At 41.1% G+C, this 19860-nt stretch overlaps 1 protein-coding gene across 2 annotated transcripts in view; it reads right to left on the minus strand.

Moving 5' to 3' along the window:
* Positions 1-10739: 10739 nt before the first annotated feature.
* PRDM6 (PR/SET domain 6) overlaps positions 10740-19860 on the minus strand; it is a 113142-nt gene continuing 104021 nt past the window's right edge. For both annotated transcript variants that reach the window (XM_070793255.1, XM_070793256.1), the window contains one exon: positions 10740-16118. In XM_070793255.1, coding sequence (XP_070649356.1) covers positions 16004-16118 — 115 coding nt within the window. In that variant the 3' untranslated portion in view covers positions 10740-16003. The remainder of the gene's footprint in view (positions 16119-19860) is intronic.

Below are 19860 nucleotides of genomic sequence, written 5' to 3' on the forward strand. Positions count from 1 at the left end.
ACACATTCAGCATGTGTGTATACAAGGGAGAACGTGTGATGACTTTTCTTCTAATCAACACTGAAAGCTAATACTACAGAAAAAGAGACTTTGGGGGTTAGCTTGAGAATAATTTTGTGAGCTATGATATAAATGGAAAATGTGAGTATTGACGGGGCACTTAGTATGTGTGTACTAAGAATGAAAGAGTAAAATAATTGTCAGTTATTAAGTAAGTGCCAATTCACAGCCAGTTTTATTCACAAAGAATAGCGGGTGGCCAGAAGTCTGCCTCCAAATCTTAATTAAATGTTGGCGAACATAATGAAAATTGTAAATATAATTGACTCACAGCAACTTAAAGTCTCTTTGATGTACTGTATGAAAAAGCAATGGGGAACACAGGCACTTGGATTCTTTACACTGAGCTGTGATGGTTATTGTATTGATTATCTATTGCTACAGTTTTCCCGTGTAACTGAGAATCACCAGTTCTTTGTGGCATGCACTGATATATGTATTGCTCATGAAGTCAGAATCATTGGGGAACTCTCTTGGCAGTGCTGTTGAATTTGGTGGGGATCACACAAATCTAAGGGTTTGCTGGCCATCAGCAGGGTCAATGAGGCTCCGTTCCTAGAGCCTGGCATCTTCCAGCAGATGACCCCAGGCATGTTCTCATGGTAACAAAGAAATATAAAAGCATGAGCAGAAACACACAAAACCTCTCAAGGGCCATGCTCAGAGCTGGCCACAGTCACTTCTACACCCGCTACAGACCAACAAGCTGAAAGCCACCCCCATCTGAGGTGTGGTGAAAAGTATAGTTTTAGTGACCAAAACTACAAGCTCGACTTGGCAAAGGGAACGAATCCACAGAAGCAAATGGAAAGACCATTTCAATGATTCAATACGTTCTTCTTTCCTATTCGCAGGTCAGCAATGGAGACACAGACATAAAGAACAGACTTATGGACCTGAGGAGGCGGTGGTGGGGAAGGGGAGAAAGGGATGAACGAAGAGAGTAGCATGGAAACATACACACTACCACATGTAAAACAACACCAGTGGGAATTTGCTGCATGGCCCAGGGAGCTCTGTGACAACCTAGAGGGGTGGGATGGGGTGGCAGGTGGAAGGGAGGTTCCAGAGGGCGGGCACGTATGTATACCTATGGCTGATTTATGTTGATGTATGGCAGAAACCAACACACTATTGAAAAGCAATTATCCTTCAATTAAAAACAAATACATTCTAAAAGTTCTCCTCTCAAAATTTATTTTCCAACAGATGTATTTTTAAATTTTACCTAAAATCAGGGAGCTTTATATCTCTAAACTGCTTATGATGTACTCTACAGTTTGAGAACATACCAATTCTACAATCAGGCCTAAGATATCATGATTTTAAGTTAAAACTATATTTTCTTATAAGACCAAACTGGAATGCAAATGTCTAACTGCTAAGGGCTTTCTGATACTTCATTATTTTTATTATTTGCTAGGAAAAAAAAAATCAGTGATTCTGGAGACTTTTTAAAACCATAAACAAATACTACAGAACTGGAAGAAATACTTTCCACAGCCATAAGCAACCAGAGTGGATTAGGAAATCATTTGCCTTCAACTCTCAGGTCAAAATTCCAAATTTCCAGCTTTTAAACAGTATATATTCTTCAGGGTAGTCTCTGACACACATCTGAAAGCAATTTTCAGTGATACAATTCTCCTTAATTCCTGGGCTTGTGGCTAACCTGAATGTCGACGACTCTGAATGAACCAGCAAATATCTGCTGCTATTGCCAATAACATAATTGGGAATTAAGTGTTTCTAAATTAAAAGAAACAAAGAGAAAGAAAAGAAACTGCCAAGCTGCAGAGACAGACATATGGCTCAAGCTACCTCTCATGGAACTAGATGACCAGACTGCCTTTCAGGAAGATAACTTGGGGAAAGGCTACAGATGCTATCATTCCTACTGTTCACATGAAAAAAAAAAATGATATATTTTTAAGTGCTTTATTATTTAAAAACTTGTAACAGTACTTTCAGTTCAGTTCAGTCGCTCAGTCGTGTCCGACTCTTTGCGACCCCATGAATCACAGCACGCCAGGCCTCCCTGTCCATCACCAGCTCCCGGAGTTCACTCAGACTCATGTCCATCGAGTCAGTGATGCCATCCAGCCATCTCATCCTCTGTCGTCCCCTTCTCCTCCTGCCCCCAATCCCTCCCAGCATCAGAGTCTTTTCCAATGAGTCAACTCTTCGCATGAGGTGGCCAAAGTACTGGAGTTTCAGCTTTAGCATCATTCCTTCCCAAGAAATCCCAGGGCTGATCTCCTTCAGAATGGACTGGTTGGATCTCCCTGCAGTCCAAGGGACTCTCAAGAGTCTTCTCCAACACCACAGTTCAAAAGCATCAATTCTTCAGCGCTCAGCCTTCTTCACAGTCCAACTCTCACATCCATACATGACCACAGGAAAAACCATAGCCTTGACTAGACGAACCTTTGTTGGCAAAGTAATGTATCTGCTTTTGAATATGCTATCTAGGTTGGTCATAACTTTCCTTCCAAGGAGTAAGTGTCTTTTAATTTCATGGCTGCAGTCACCATCTGCAGTGATTTTGGAGCCCAAAAATATAAAGTCTGACACTGTTTCCACTATTTCCCCATCAGTGCTTTAAATATACCTAAAATTGGTCAACTACATACAGGCTCTTTGCCATGACATGTTCTGCAGATGATAAAAGTTTGAAAGAAAAAATGGTCAGCAAGTGCATGAAAAAGATCCTGCCAACCCTGAAAATCAGCAGAATGGATTCTGTATCTATCCAGACACTTGGAGTTAGAGTCAAGAACACTTATCATTAGAGGAGGTTGTCATTCTGCATTGTAAAAGAGACATGGTAAGTCTTATGGATCAATGGGTAGAAGAGCAAATGAAATTACCTTGATGGAGAGAATTTCCCAAAAGTGAATTTGATTGCCAGAGGGACAGGGAGGCCTGGTGTGCTGCGATTCATGGGGTCGCAAAGAGTCGGACACGACTGAGCGACTGATCTGATCTGATCTGCCAGATGTTGGGTTATGAACCACAATGGTGTATTAGTTTCCTACAGCTGCTATAACAAATTACTACACACCGAGAGGCTTAAAATTACAGAAATGTATTCTGTCACAGATCTGGAGGCTCTAGGGGTCTGAAATCAAAGTGTCAGCAGGCCCATGATCCCTGCAATGGCTCTAGGGGAAAATCTTTCCCTGCCTCTTTTAGCTTCTGGTGGCTCCAGGTTTCCTTGGCTTGTGGCCGCAGCACTCCAATGTCTGAATCAGTCTTCATACAGCCTTCTCCTCTGTGGGTCTTCTCTTCTTCTGTCTCTTATAAAGACACAGCACGGGCTTTAGGACCCACCTGGATAATGCAGGATCATCTCAAGATCCTTAATTATACATGCAATAACCCTTTCACAAAATAAGGTCACATTCACAGGTTCTGGGAAGACATATCTTTTTTGTGGGTTTGGGTGGGAGTGGGTACCATTCAGCTTGCTGCAAAGAGGAAAAGGGGATGGCAAAATTCAATACAAATGGAAGTGTGAACGTCTTGTTAAGGATGCTAAAGATAAAATGGATTGTAATCTCTTATAAAATGTGTGTGTGCATGGTTGTGTGGGGTAGTCACCTGAAAGCAGGAAAAACTGACAGAAAGGCTCTGTGAACTTGCTCTGTTTTATCATATGGTGAGTTTGGGACTAAAGGTTCAATTTTACCTACTCTGACAGGTACTAAAGAACTGATTGTGGTTGTCCCTAGTATTCCAACTAATTAGTATTCTCTCACAGTTGTAGGCATGTTGTGCATAATTTCTGTACACTCAGATTTTCTTTCAGCTTAAGGGGATGGGAAAGAGGAATAATCTGGGATAACAGGTGGGGAAAATCTCTGCCTGGCTGTGAGTTTCCCTTTTAATGGATAAGAAAATGACCAATCTGTTGATTTGGCCTGGTTTTCCGGGTCTCTGTGGTCCTCATGCTGCAACATAAACAGGGAGAGGTGCTCTTGGTCTCAGAAGCAGGTATCCAGGCCTCTTATCGGCCTTGCTAGAAGAGGGAGTCAATCCGCTCTGCTTGCTCTTCCACATTACTTAGAAACTTCATGGAGAGCATGAAGAAATACACATCTCTTGATTAACTGCTCTATCTACTATTATTTTCATTTCCACTCAAACTTTTGAAGCTCTAACAACTGAAGGGCACCATTCAAAATGCAAGATCTTAAGAGTCAGGGTCTTAAGCTGAGATCCAGGACCCTTCCCTGAAGTTCAACGTAAAGTTCAGTGTATTTGTGAAGCTTTCTGTGGAGCAGTCACATTCTCAAAGAAGTCCATCACCCCCAAAATGTAAGAATATCCTTCAAGATGCTCCTATTCTTATTTTTCCTGCACTTGATAAAATATTCTCAGAGAAATGTTAATATGTCTCACTATGATTATATACTTTTTCTTTTCCTTTATATTTCTTCTGGTTTTTGCTTTATGTATCTTTGTTTCTTTGTTGTTAGGTGTCTAATGATTTATAATGTCTGTCTTCTTTGTGAATTGTACCTTTTATCATTAAAAATATTCATCTTTGTTTTAAAATTAATTAACTAAAGGCAACATGCCAATAAAAGAAAAAAAATATCCATAGATTGGCTCAATGCTATGAAGCATTAGTTCATTGCTGACCTTTGGCAAATTCTTTAATTTCCATGTACAAACATATCAACATAGGGGATGACAGAAATTATAAAATTTCAATGAAACAAAAGAAAACAAAACAAAAACCCTTTGATTCAAATGGCATAAATGTCCTAGGGTAGCACACATTGGGTTGCCTTCAACATAGGTGGCAAATTTTCCAAAAGAGCTCAGACGGGCAGCTCTTGGTGGTAATTGTTGAATAGGGAATACAAACACTTGTCTCTGTTTCTTTTGACTCCCATCTCAGAAAGCAACTTTGTGGACTTGCCTGAACTCCTCCTGAAGGGAAAACTATTCTCTCAAATCTGTCCCCAGTTGCTTATACAGCCTCCTAACAACCTGTATATTTTACTCAGTTATGTGTTTTTCTCTCTCTTCCAAATTTTATTACCCACCATGTCCTACTGATATTTGTACTAAGCAAAATGGAATCTTAGCATATAGATTTTTAAAAATACTTTTTAAGTGGATACATGAATGAATGGATGAATGAATGACAAACACGAATTGTCTAAGGGCATGAGTTTCACTACACCTGCTTAGAACTGTCCCAACCGGAGGCTGAAAACCACAACTGACTCTCTGGCTGCCCTGCCCTGCCCTCCCGCCACCAAGCACAGAGCTGACAGCATTGCCAGAGAAACAAACACCACAGGAAAACAGTCTCATGTGTATTTCCAGAGCACCCTTCCTTAAAGGATCTCCAGAATGAGACTCTGGTGCCCCATGGCTGCTGAGTACTATTACTTTGAAAGTAGATCCTCACTTCTGCTGTAATCTTTTACTCAAGAAATGTTTGCAAGTTGTTCCTGGACAATGGCATCTCCATTTGGTGCAACAGAAGAAGCAACCTGGAAACTCCTTTTTTCCCAGATGGGGCTCACTGCTGAGCTTGGCCACTCAGAAGAGCCAGCAACCCTGTCAGACAGCAGCATGTTGGCAGGATTGTTTCCACATTTATTATATTGGAATCATGCTGGTGCTTATGAAAAAATAGCTGTTGTTGTTTAGTTGCTAAGTGGTGTCTGACTCAGTGACCCCATGGACTTTAGCCCACTAGGCTCCTCCCAGACAAGAATACTAGAGTGGGTTGCTGTTTCCTTCTCCAGGGGATTTTCACAACCCAAGGATCGAAACTGCATCTCTTGCATTAGCAGGCAGATTTTATTTTATTTTATTTTTACCACTAAGCCACATGGGAAGCCCACTTATGAAAAAAAAAAGCAACCAAAAAATGGAGAGTAAGCTCCCAAATGAGCTTCCCTGGTGGCTCAGTAGTAAGTCGGATATGACTTGGCGACAAAACAACAATAAACTCCCAAACAGAAACAGTGCATCTTTCAGTTGCTTAGACCAAAACACCTTGTAGTCATTCTTGACTCCTCTCTTTATGTAACATCTCACATCCAACCCATCAGCAAAGCCTGACAATCTTCAAATTACAACCAGAAGTTAACCACTTCCTGCCATGCTGATCACTCCCATCCAAGTGGAAGACACCATCACCCTCTCCATCTGTACTGAGATACACTCCTAATCATCTCCCATCTTCAGCCCACATTCCCCCACAGTCTATACACAACAAATCACCCAGAATTATCCTTTTCAGTCAGCTCAAGCCAGTTTTGTGAGCAATTTCAGTTTTTGAGCAGTTTCAAACTGCTCAAAGCCAGTTTTTTCCCCCACCTCACTCAGAGGAAGCAGTCAGGTTCTCACAATAGCCTCCCAGGCTCTAAATGGTCCACCTCACTTTACCTCTCCAACCTCACCTTCTACAATCTCTGCCTCTTTCCATCCGCTCCAGCCTCAGTGTACTTGCTAATCCTTGAAGCTCATTTATTCTTTTTCTTCAGATACAAGTGGAATTTTATTATCTAACAGAATCACAGATAAATGAAATAGCTGACTTGAGGTTTCTGATTGAGGGCCCCATGGCCCTGGATATAGAGAAGAGTCACAGATCCAGGTTCCTCTCAGAGCAAGTAACCTTCTTGAAGTTTTATGGAGGCCAGACATCAAATAAAATCCATCCAGCCACAGAATTGTGGCTGGACCTCTGTACATGAGTTTCCTTGAGAGGGGACCCAACTTGGATTAACAGATGAGCATGAGAGCAATCTCAAGTATACCAGATAAATCACAGGCATGAATTTTAGCCACCTTTCTGCTAGCTAGCTCTACAAGCTTTCTCACTCCATTTTCTAGCTCATGTTTCCCCCCAGAGAGTTTGTTGACTGCCTAGGCCCTAAGCTGCATGCTAGAATTAAACAATTCGCACTTGGAAAAAGGACCAATGTGGGACTAGAAAGAATCCAAGGGCAGATCAAGTCATCATAGGAATGTTTTATTTATCAAATATATTTATGTTTCTTGGCCAATTATCTCCAAATGTGTTTTTCATTTAAACACAATTGAATCCTGGTAGATTCTATCATAAGAGTACAGTTGCATGCATGAGTTCATTGGTTCTTTGTAGTTTTTTAAGATGTGAGTTTAATAAGTTTTTTAAAAAAAAAAAAAAACAAGCAAATTGTTTACCATTCTAATGCCAGGATGATTGTTCTTGTCACATCAGTGGCTTCTAGAGCAAGGGATTCTCATCATTCACGGTAAGCTTCTCGTCATTCTCTTGACTGACTTGTTAAAACTTTTCAAACCTCAAAAATCAAGACTGAAATAGAGCCCTAACTCTAGCATTTTCTTTGTGGGGAAGCTGAAGAGAGACTTATGTTTATTTCAGCGAGAACATTTACAGTAAATTTTAATTAGCAGATGAGGGAAATCTATACAATGCCTTGATAGCAACTAAATATCACACTTTTATTCAGTTCAGTTCAGTTGCTCAGTTGTGTCTGGCTCTTTGCAACCGCATGGACTGCAGCATGCCAGGCTTCCCTGTCCATCACCAACTCCCGGAGCTTACTCAAACTCAAGTCCATCGAGTCGGTGATGCCATCCAACCATCTCTTCCTCTGTTGTCCCCTTCTCCTCCCACCTTCAATCTTTCCCAGTATCAGGGTCTTTTCAAATGAGTCAGTTCTTTGCATCAGGTGGCCAAAGTATTGGAGTTTCAGCTTCAGCATCAGTCCTTCCAATGAATATTCAGGACTGATTTCCTTTAGGATGGACTGGTTGGATCTCCTTGCAGTCCAAGGGACTCTCAAGAGTCTTCTCCAACACCACAGTTCAAAAGCATCAATTCTTTGGCACTTAGCTTTCTTTATAGTCCAACTCTCACATCCATATACGACTACTGGAAAAACCATAGCCTTGACTCGACAGACCTTTGTTGGCAAAGTAATGTCTCTGCTTTTTAATATGCTGTCTAGGTAGGTCACAGCTTTTCTTCCAAGCAGCAAGTGTCTTAATTTAATGGCTGCAGTCACCATCTGCAGTGCTTTTGGAGCCCCCTAAAATAAAGTCTCTCACTGTTTCCATTGTTTCCCCATCTACTTGCCATGAAGTGATGGGACCGGATGCCATGATCTTAGTTTTCTGAATGTTGAGTTTTAAGTCAACTTTCTCACTCTCCTCTTTCACTTTCATCAAGAGGCTCTTTAGCTCTTTGCTTTCTGCCATAAGGGTGGTGTCATCTGCATATCTGAGGTTATTGATATTTCTCCTGGCAATCTTGATTTCAGCTTGTGCTTCATCCAGCCCAGCATTTCTCATGATGTACTAATATACAGCCTTGATTTACTTCTTTCCTGATTTGGAACCAGTCTGTTGTTCCATGTCCAGTTCTAACTGTTGCTTCTTGACCTGAATACAGGTTTCTCAGGAGGCAGGTCAGGTGGTCTGGTATTCCCATCTCTTTAAGAATTTTCCACAGTTTGTTGTGATCCACATAGTCAAAGGCTTTGGCATGGTCAATAAACCAGAAGTAGATGTTTTTCTGGAGTTCTCTTGCTTTTTCTATGATCCAACAGATATTGGTAATTTGATCTCTGGTTCCTCTGATTTTTCTAAATCCAGCTTGAACATCAGGAAGTTCACAGTTCATGTGCTGTTGAAGCCTGGCTTGGAGAATTTTGAATATTACTTTGCTAGCGTGTGAGATGAGTGCAACTGTGTGGTAGTTTGAACATTCTTTGGCATAGCCTTTCTTTGGGATTGAAATGAAAATTGACCTTTTCCAGTCCTGTGGTCACTGCTGAGTTTTCCAAATTTGTTGGCATATTGAGTGCAGCACTTTAACAGCATCATCTTTTAGGATCTGAAATTGCTCAACTGGAATTCCATCACCTCAACTAGCTTTATTCATCATGATGCTTCCTAAGGCCCACCTGACTTCACGTTCCAGGATGTCTGACTCTAGGTGAGTGATCACACCACACTTTTATTAGCATATTACAAAGCTGGATGTCCTTCCCTTGAGATAACAAAATAAATTAAGGGAACATCAGGTTTCCAAATTAATTTTGCTGATCTGAGCCAAAGTTTTCCTCAATATCTGAGTCACCAACCTGGCATGTGCATTCATATCTGAGGAAGTCTCTTTCACAGAGTACCTGTAACTTCCAAGGAGAGAAATCTCGCCTATTTTTCACTATTTCATTCTCTCCAAGATGGGAGAAGCTTGAGTATATGAACTAAACTATTTTGAAAAAGTGAGTCTACAGGATTGATTTTTAGCGTTAAGATGATGCTTGAATGGGGATCAACAGGGATGATGAGCTGGTGGAGAACTGATCTAAAATGGCAGCTCTCCCCAAAATGTGGTGATCACCTGCCGTGGGATAGGACTTCTTAAAAACCTAAACAAGTTCTGCTGTAGAAAAATATACCCAAGTTGTTGAGGTCTGTATCAAGATAAGAATTTTCAGTCAGGAGTGATGTGCCAAGTCTGGGGGAGAAAAGCAGCAACAGGGATGTTTTGTAAGGCAGGAAACACCAACTGGAGTCCACCATGTTTGACGGGGAAAACACATTCATTGTTTTGACAATCACTGTGCCTGTTAGAATCTGTGGAAAAACAACACAGACTGTACTCTGAGGACCACAGTAAAGAACTGGCTTATAATTCAGTTCATGAAGTTTTATAAACTTCCTTCTTAAATACCTCTCATAAATAGTCTCATCTAGATTGTATCTAAGAACATGAACTGGTTCCTTGAGTACCTCATGCATAGAACTACATTATCTGTGTCTTTGACAAACCAAACCTATGAGTCCAGTGTCTCTACCTCAGTGCTTTAAGCCAACAGCCTAGCCACAGAAGCTCATATTCTTAATGGACACAACTGCATAATTACTCCATTGATGTCTGCAAAGTAACTCACTTAGCATTCAGTCAGAACAAAGAAAGAAAACTAGATTTCACTTAGCCCCATTCAGGATGTGTTTTCACTTGTCAATAGCATTCAAGCCTACTTTTTCTTGGCCAGTGTCCAACATAACTTGCCTTCCTGACTGTTGCTATTTGTCCTAATGTGTATCATATGCTTGAGAGGATTTTTTTCTTTTAATGTGGAGTTTTACTTGCAAGTTTAGAAAAACAAAACAATACCTGCTAGCAGTGGGATATTTGACATTCTGCTGTCCAGAGGCACAGGTTGAGAGATGACAAAATCAGCAACTGCAATAATACATATTTTGAGAACAGTTTAGCATTTTTTCCACAAACGCATTTGACAAATTATATTTGTGTTTAAAAAGCTTTTATGCTTAAAGAGAGTTGGAATAAAGATATTTTCCCTTTTAAAAAATACTCTCAGATGGTTTTGGAGTGGGAAAATTGTAGACCTGCAAAGATAAGATTAAGAATATAAGAGAAAAGGATAATAATTTTATCTTTGTTACTAGGATTAAATTAGATAATCCATGTTAGGCAGTTAGAATGGCACCTAACAGTGATTGCATCCATGTTAGGCAGTTAGAACGGTGCCTAACAGTGATTGCATAAAATAAATTGCTATCATTATTATCCTCATCAACATTTGAGGGAATAAGCAGCTCAGATTTTATTTTTCCATTAAAATTTATTCAACAGATTAGCATCTCAATTCATAGGGCAGACAATCCAATGGCTTCCTGTTTTCTGACATATTTTTGTTTTTCTAAATAATTTTTCATATTGATTTGATGAAACATCTGACATCCATTACTTAAAAGAACAAACCAAATAAATATTTTAAATGTTAAACATGACCATGGATTACAGGCTAAACATTTGTGGCACAGCTTCCCCAGATAAAGTGATATCCTTTTCAGCTTGGCTCCCTTTGGTCAGTTGTCTGGGAAAGCTGATTGTTGGATTTGTAGAATGTAATCTTGAGAAGGTCTTGAAACATGTGGTTTTTCCTGGGATCTTGTTGTTATTTTCTGGTAGTTCAGATAAGCACTAGCAATAGGGAAAGCCTCAGTTCTTGGGTGGATAAGGACCTAAACATCCACCTAGCCACTTCATACAATGTCTCCAAACCTCTTCATCTTGAAAGGAATTTGATAAATGAGTGACATATCTGGAACCTACTGTTATCACTTAAAGAAGCACCTCTCTCAGTATCTTTCAGGATTTGGTGTCAAGAATCGGCAAAGGCTATGGGAAATAAAATTAAGTTCACATCAAGGAAGGAAAACTGAAACTCACTTTTTCAAAAATGTGTTTATTTAGTTTGTTGTTCTTGGCCTTGTTTCTAGAGGCATATGTAGTCCTAATATGAGAACGACTAATCTGCTCTTCAACACAGGCTACCACTGGGCCTGCTCGGAGGACCCATGACCCCATACTGTTCTGGAAATACCCTGCTTCATGAGATGTGCCACGTTTCCCATTTTAAACAGCTCAACAGGCACTACATTTGATTTTCAGAATCAGCACAAAACAAGTAACAGTACTTTTACTACAAAAAGCAATGAAACATTAGTTTCTTACATGTACAACTCAGAGCCAATTATCAGCAAACGGCTTTGCAATAAGGTACCAGATACCTGGGGCCTAGGAGGTGGTGTCACTACAGAGGAAGATAGTCCAGTTGTAGTGCTTTAAGAAGAGCTGGATAGTGAGGTTCAAAAATAAAGTTATCGAAACAACTGCTATCTTTAACCAGCAGTGAATATTCACCCTGACAGGGCTCTCTGAAGCCTGTGAGTGCAAGTCAGGAGTCCCCACCTCTGAGAGCACCACAGCCACACACCGGGAACAAGGACCACACTGCCAAGGCTTGACACTAACGAGGCCACTCAGACCCACACAGGGTCTGCAGAGCTCCTGTCCTGAGCAGCTCCAGCCCTGTCCCCATTTGTTGCCTTATCACTGGAAGAGGCTCATAAAAATCTAAGAGCCAGACCCTCATCCTGGTATCTTGAGATTGTTGCTAAGAAACAACAGCTGGGCTGATCAGACAAAGACAACCAAGCTGTATATCTTAATCTGTTTTGAAACTTGCTACCTTCTGGTCACCAGCTGAATTTACATCTCTCTGATTCTCCCAGTTGTAGCCATCTCTGTAACTTCAGAGACACTGGTCTAAAGCAATAAAAGATCCATTGCTATTAGCCAGCCACTTAGGAGGAAGATACTATTTTCTCATCAATAGTCATTCAAACAAAACTCCTTACAGCAAACACCTAAAATGGGGTCTTTATACAAAATTAGACTTCAGTAAATACTTGACGAATAAATGAATGAAACAATGAACGAACCAACTGATGAAAAAAATTTGATGAGTTGGTAAATGTTAGTAAATCTTTGTCTATCTTGACTAGAACGAAGTTTTCCCAAAGTACAATCCAATAACTCGTAAGCCATGTGAGGACACATGTGAATCCCTATTACAGTTTCCCCCCTATAAGGTTATATTTGAATGGACATTCAATAAATATTTACTAATTGAATCAAATTATATAAATTATACAAGATTTAGTTTTATAGTCTTAATTATCCTAAGAACTCTATAAAAGCATATCTCCTCTTTTAAAAAAGTCATTTTTAAAGATAAAGACAACCAAAACGCAAAGCTTATCTTAAAAAAAAAAATCATGCACATTTCCTGGGGAAAGTATTTGGCTTTATCTAAAGTTACTGAGACTTTTCTGGAATCTGCATACCCACCTGGGATTACTTGTTAGCTTAGGCTCTTAGCCACACAAACAGGCATACGCTGGGATGGCATGTCTTATTCTGGAAAAAAAAAATTCCATCTCCAATGATAGAAAGGGGCAAGAAGGGTTGCTTCAAGAGCCAAACACAGATTCAGTTTAGAGAGTCTCCCTTTCTCATCTTAGATATCCTCCCCTCTCCACAATGACTCTGAGTTTTTCTTCTCTCTACACAAGGATTACTGGAGAAGGAAATGGCCACCCACTCCAGTATTCCTGCCTGGAGAATTCCATGCACAGAGGAGCCTGGCAGGCTACAGTCCATGGGGTTACAAAGAGTCAGACATGACTGAGCGACTAACATTACATTACATTATACAATGATTAGGAAGTTGAAAATAAGGAAAACTAGCGACTCTTGATGACTGCAGCATCTACTACCCATTTGCAGTGTTCCTAGAGAATATCTGTTAATTTTAAACAGAAAAGGCTAAAGCAATTGTTGGTAGGTTTTAGGGAGAAACTCCCTCCACCACCCTCCTGCCCAATACATACTTTGATTAAAAGCATTTAGGACCCAAACGATGCTAGTATATGCTTCAGGGCTCCAAGTCAATCCACAGGTGCAGGCCTGTCTTAACCAGTAGACCAACGGCCAAGGCCAGTCTGCTAGAAGCCAGCAATGGCTCAGCAGTGTGAAAATTCTGAATGTCTCTTATAAATTTCTATTTATTAAGTGGCAAATATTTTCAGGCTAAATTTGGTGGAAATGACATGGCAAAATTATCCCTTACTTATAAAGGAGGAAAAGATGCTTACATGAGCAGAAAGCTAGAAGAATCTTTCAGTATTGAGGTTATCACCATATTAAGTGGGAGTTTGGGATCAGTCGGCAAAGCCACTAGACTGGCAGAGACCCCTGTCACTGTCACAGAAACTCTGACTACATGACTACAGGGCAGAGAGAAGGCTTCCCATACTCGCATGGGAGCTCACAGGCACTGGCTGGGGTGCACTCTATAAAACTTAGGAAGTGAGACAAAACGCAGAACTCGTTTTTCTCATGGAAAACAATATTAGAAACAAACAGGTGAGTTCCTTATCATGTTGAAAAAGTATAACCAAATGTTTCAACTTGAGTAAATTGAACAGCCTGCTCATCAGTGTAGCCAGTGTGTCACTGTCTTGGAGATTTCCAGTTAGTACCGCTACATAATTCTTTCCACCCTCCCCAATGGCACATGTTTTCGTCAAATGTCTCCATCACTTAGGACAAGAAACTATAAAAGTTCAACACATTCCAATCCACCAGAGAAAGCATTTTCCATCAGAAACAGCAACACAGTTGCACAGATTACTTACTACTTTTATGACAAGGGGCCAAAAAGAATGGGGGGAAACGTGAATGACTTCAGATTGGACAATGGAGGTCAGAATTAGCAAAACTCCATGAAAGATTATTTTGAGACGTATATAAATAAGTTAAAACACAATTAGTGAGGCCCTGTTTCCTCCATTTTAAATGTGGCAGAATGGGTGCTAAGGGATGGCGAAAGTGAAATGAAGAGGGAAGGAAGATTTCTTAGAACAAAATACATGATAACAGATTAAACCAAACCACAGATATCCTTGCCTATCGGTGACCAGTTCAGTTATGTGTCTTGTATTTTTGTTACAGGAAGACAATGGGAAGGCTAAAAAGACAAGGAATTCCTTAAAAGGGTGTGTCCTGATATCACATGACCAAGAAACCTACAAAGACTGCTGCTGGTGTGTGCTCTAAGCTGTTCAGATTTACACTGGTCATCAAGGTAGACTCAGTCTCTCCAATGTCGCTGGGAGCTAAAGGCCTATAAGCGAGGGCTGTCAGTTCTTCCCGATGTTGGATCATTGCGTGGAATAGGACCCAATCTTATTGAGCACCGTTGCTGAAAGGCTAGCTGAAGTGACACTCACTCTCCTAGCACTCAATCAAAGGTCAGTGAAACTGTGCACACACTCCTTTCTCTCTCAGTAGATCAATGCTGAAAGAAGAATATTATCAAGGGCCAGAGGGGATGAGAAGGTAACTCTTCTTGATAAAATTAGCTGTTCCAGGGCAGTCTGTTTTAACCACAACCCTCTGCATGGCTCCTCCTCTCAAGGTTTCCTTGTCTGGGCTATTTTCACCTATTTTTGCAGAAACGCTTCCCCACACTCAGGAGGGCATCCTAGGCTTCCCCTTGGAGGTACAAGGAAGAAAGATGAAGATGCCTAGAATGGTCTTGACGGTGGGGCTTGGCATGACTTTTGCCACATATTCAATGCTTTCATAGACACAACAAAAAAATCACTGGAAGCTTAATATCTTATATTCAGCCTCTCACTGAAGTACTTTATTTTCGTGGGTTTTTTTTTTTTTTTTTTTTTTTTTTAACGCTAAAATGTTACTGAAAACATGAAAACAAAATTTTCTCAACTACCTGCTTTGGAACAATAATATACTGTATTATGAAGCTCCATACATTTTAAATGTTTCTGAAATCCTGACAGGACACGGTTAAGTCCCCATTTTTCTTTTCCACTTGAATTTTAAATTTTAAACCATCTTCTTCCTCTTTCAGGCTCTTCTGCATCAAGACCAGCTGCTGGATAGAAGGAGCCATGAGAAAAGTGCATGAGAAGTAAGCGTGGAAAACACAGACATGGAGCGCCTGTAGGGCTGAAGATGGCCCAGACTCAGCAAAGGCTCCAGCAACTGCATCCGTAGTCCCCGCTGGGCGGCCCGAGGCAGAGGCCAGGCCAAACTGCAACAGCAGGAAGAAGGGTTGTACAACGGGTCCCCTTGAATTCATGCTACTAAAAAAGGTGCAATGAGAAACAAGTCCCTGTGCATTCTCAGTCACAACTGTGGGCAGAAGAGCCCATCCGATTCCTCCCTTTGGTATTAAATAACAGTTTTTTTAAAAAAAGCTTTTTAGAAACAAAGCAAATACACGGTGGGCCTGGAAATGTAAGCCATCCCAGGTTGGTTGTCCACTGAAATGAGTCTCATCCCTAGTCATAAATAAATAATCTCTCTCCTGGTCTGACTTCCACGCCAGGATCAATATCTCCTAACATCTTACTTATTTTATTACTGCTTTTGGTTTTCTGGGACTGATTGAAAGTTGCTTCGAGGAAATCTTTGGTTTTGCTTAAGTGTCCGTGACATTTAATCATGACTTTCCTTGCAGTTTAATTCCAAGCAGTCAATCAGTTAATCCACTTCGATTGATTCTGGGCTCTCGGTTATTGGCTTGCACTCATTGGGCATCCGCTGGTGTCGGCTCAGCTGGGTGGCCTGCGTGAAGCTCCTCTCACACCTCTCACACCTGGAGGAGGCAAGAGAGAAAATTGAGACCAGGGAGCAGGGCCCGCAGGGTGATGGGCTTCCTCTCATCCTGCCTAATCAGAACAGACACTCCAAAGTGGCTTCAGATTTTACCGGCTCAAGAGGTTTAATTGGTGGCTCCTTCCAAGGCCCGGACGCCCGTGATGGGACAAAGCCCGGCTGATGCAGAACAGAGGGATCTGTCAATAGGCAGGGGGAAGGTGATTTCTCCAGAGGGCCCTGTCCTGCTGCAGCTCTGATCACTGTCAGTTCAAATAGATAAAGAACAAAAAGAGATTTTTAGGAGTGAGCCATCAAAGCAGCAGCTTGTCTGCAGTTTTCTGCTCTGTAACCCCAAAGAGAAATGGATGACAAATAGAATTTCACCTGCTGCTGATTTGAAATCGGGAATTCTACTCCCCTCAGCACAGTGGCCAGAGAGCCATCAGCCCTGAATCTGGAAACTGGAGGAAGCAATGCATTAGTCTGTGGTGAGTGTGGGAGGTGGGTATGAGTGGCCGCTTTTGTGCAAAAGCTAGAGTATTGCACCTCAACCAAAGTTAGGGTTAAAAAATGTTTGCAGAGGGATAGGGAAAAACTCAAATTCAATCAATATTTGTGTGTTTCAAGTTCACCTCTCTACCAGACACAGAAGAAAGAATGTACATGTGGGCCATACTTAAGAGTCGGTGTGTCCATTAAGAACAAAACTGGCATCACGTTTCAAGAATATCTCGTCTCCTTAACTTAAAAAATAAAATAGCTAATCTAGAGACCTTGGGCCTAACCCATCTTCCATGCAACACATACCAACTCGCTTGATGGCTACACAATCTTCAAAACACACACACACACACACACACATACACACATCCAACGGTGTCCTCTGGTTTTTCTATGGTGGTGGTGGTTCCTGGCTGGTTATCGATGATTGTGTGTGTATACACATGCGTGCACACACACACACTGCAGAAGCAAGCTCTGCAGACAGTGGCTTCCCTGTCACTCAGGCTGCTTGTCTGGGCTACCTGGAGCACTGGGCAAGCACCCACTAGGGCACAGCAGCCACCTTAGCTCTCCCCCTAATGTCCTCTCCTCAAACTTTTGAAGGAAAAGATACTGGGGAGAGCTGCAGACACGTGTCTTCTTTTAAATGAGGCCATCCTGGTCACTGGTGGGGCTGAGGGAAAGCCCTCAGCAGAAAGTCCACATTGCATCACACGTGCTGTGAGCCCCATTATCCAGTCGGAGGGTCTCTCATTTTCCTTTTGAGTAAAGTACACAAAGTGCTTTGCTAGGAAGACAATTACCTATAAAAATAAAGCGCCTCTATCCATATTAGGGAGTCCCACCAATTTTTTTTTAACATTGGGAGGCTGGAGCTTGACCATCACACTTGGATTTTTCAGGGCTCCTGTGCCAGCTGGATGGTCAGGATGAGGAAGTTGTGTTTCTTTGATTGTCTTTCAGGGAATATTCTTAGCAGCCTGTTCCACTGTTAAAAACTGCACTGTGATCTTGACAAATGTATAATGTCAGCTTTAATGTATCAGACCTATCAGCTCAATGAAAATAACTCAGAAGTATTGATCAGTTAATGATTTTTGGTGTATTCATTAACGTCCATGGGCAGCTTATCCCCTCTCCAGAGCTCCTGAAGTGCTGATGACATGCCAGCGAACTGCTGATTGTTTATTAGAAAACTGATTAGTTACTGGATTGGTGTGTCAAAATATACTACCTTTCACTGCCTGATAAACTTTCAAATTATTATTTGAAATAATTAAAAATTTTTAAGCTTGAGAATCAATTTCAAAGAGAGCAGAAGAGTTTGAACAATTGTAAGGAATGACCAGTCACGTAGGTTGTGCTTTTGTACCTGTGGTCTTGTGTATCAGAATATAAACAGTTCAGAAGTGGGAAGTGCAGTGCTTCGCGTACGGCAAGGGTGCATGTCTATATATAAGCATCAGACAGTACAAGCTGGGTTGACACTTTTCTCATGTGTTTGCCTAAATGCCTCCCAGATATTTACACTCATGGAACCATTTGTTGTTGTCATAGTCGGGAGATTTACTAAATCTATCGGGCTCCTGAGATCATCACTGAAAAATCTTCTCTAGGGCCATCTGCTCACCAAGTGTGAGTGAAAACGTACGCAGATGTGTAGACAGTTAACTTAGATCCTTTACCTAGGAATTTCCCCTTCTGGAGAAAAGTGGGCTACCAGAATTAATACTTATGTGTGTTGGTAATTATAAGAATACCGTTTATATAATTAAGGAAGTAAAAAAAGCTTGATAGAAAACCATTTTTTAATAAAGGAAGAGCCTTGGTTTTATGTTCATCATCTTTAATTTTAGAAACAAATCTCTTCACAAATCATTTTCATAGACCATAAGAACTCATCAGGACAGACTGACAGCTCTGGCAGGTCAGAGCTGGACTTCAGCTGGACTGGGATTGAACTAATCCTGAATTACAATCCCAGACAAGTGCCTGGGCATGGGACCCTCCAAGCTTGGATTTCATGCTACTTAGCAGAAAAAAAAAGAAGGAAAGACATGGGTAATGATCCAGGAGGAAAAGACCTGCTCGGGCACAGGGTCCTTCTCACGGTGCTGATGTCACAACCTTGAAGGAAATGTCGCAGGAACAACGAAGGGAAAGTTGTCCAAATATTTCAGCAAAGAGCAAGTCCCCAGCTTTGTACCAATGTGGGCATCTTATATAATTACACTTGAGTTCCTTTTAGATTTGAGATCGTTCTTTACTTAACATGATAGTTGACTGGCTTATAGGTTCAGAGGGAGCTTAACAATTGTCATCTGAAACTGACTGAAGTGTAAAATGATGTCAAGTTCTGTCACACAGAAAATATGCAGGAAACTTTCTTTCTGGTCCTCGATGGCCTGTCACCAAATACTTCCTGAATTAAATCAGATTGCTTCATACTTATGATGCAATGCACATTCATTGCATATTATGCATATTTACTGATGTGCTTTTTTGATTTGCTTTGATTTTGACTAGATCTTGTTAAAATATAAGATGCTTTTTGGAATATCCTTTGATTATTTTCTATACTAAGTCAAATTGTCTTAAGGCAAAAACGTAGTGATGAGCATTTCCCCTGCTTCTAACGATGAGGAAAAGAAACTCTATGGAAACTCCTGGTCTTCCCAGGCCCAGAAGCCAGGCATCAAGCAGCTCACATGGATTCCAGGCAGAGCAGCCTCCCTGAAATCTTGAGAGTTTATGTTTAATAACAGAGAAGGAGGAGGAGATCTTATTGTAAAGAGTAAGTTGGAGACTGACAACTTCCTTCCTTCCCTCCTCTTTTTGATAAAGCGCTTGGCAATTACTGTGAGATGAAATGAAGTCTTATCTTCATCCCTTGTTCTCCACAACTTCCAGTCTCACAGTACAAACTGAAAGTACCTGATCCTTTGAAATGTGCTTTTCCTATGATCTCCTTCACCTTACACATTCGGAGTCCACAGCCCAGGTTAGCCGTTGACAAGCTCAAGGTCTACCTAGAGCATGGGGGGAGGGGGGAGAGGGGAGTTTTTCAGTGGGATTTCAGCCAATCACACCATGAGACAAAGCCTGGAATGAAACTCTCTTCTCAATACCAGATCTTCTCCGGACTGCTTGTACGGCACCAATCTTGATTTGCCTTGAAAAACCACTTTTCAGCGGAAGATTTTAGAAGTTATAAAGGGCTTTCCCCTGCTGGGGCC

This window comes from Bos indicus, chromosome 7, assembly GCF_029378745.1.
Source record: "Bos indicus isolate NIAB-ARS_2022 breed Sahiwal x Tharparkar chromosome 7, NIAB-ARS_B.indTharparkar_mat_pri_1.0, whole genome shotgun sequence".
NCBI lineage: Eukaryota > Metazoa > Chordata > Mammalia > Artiodactyla > Bovidae > Bos > Bos indicus.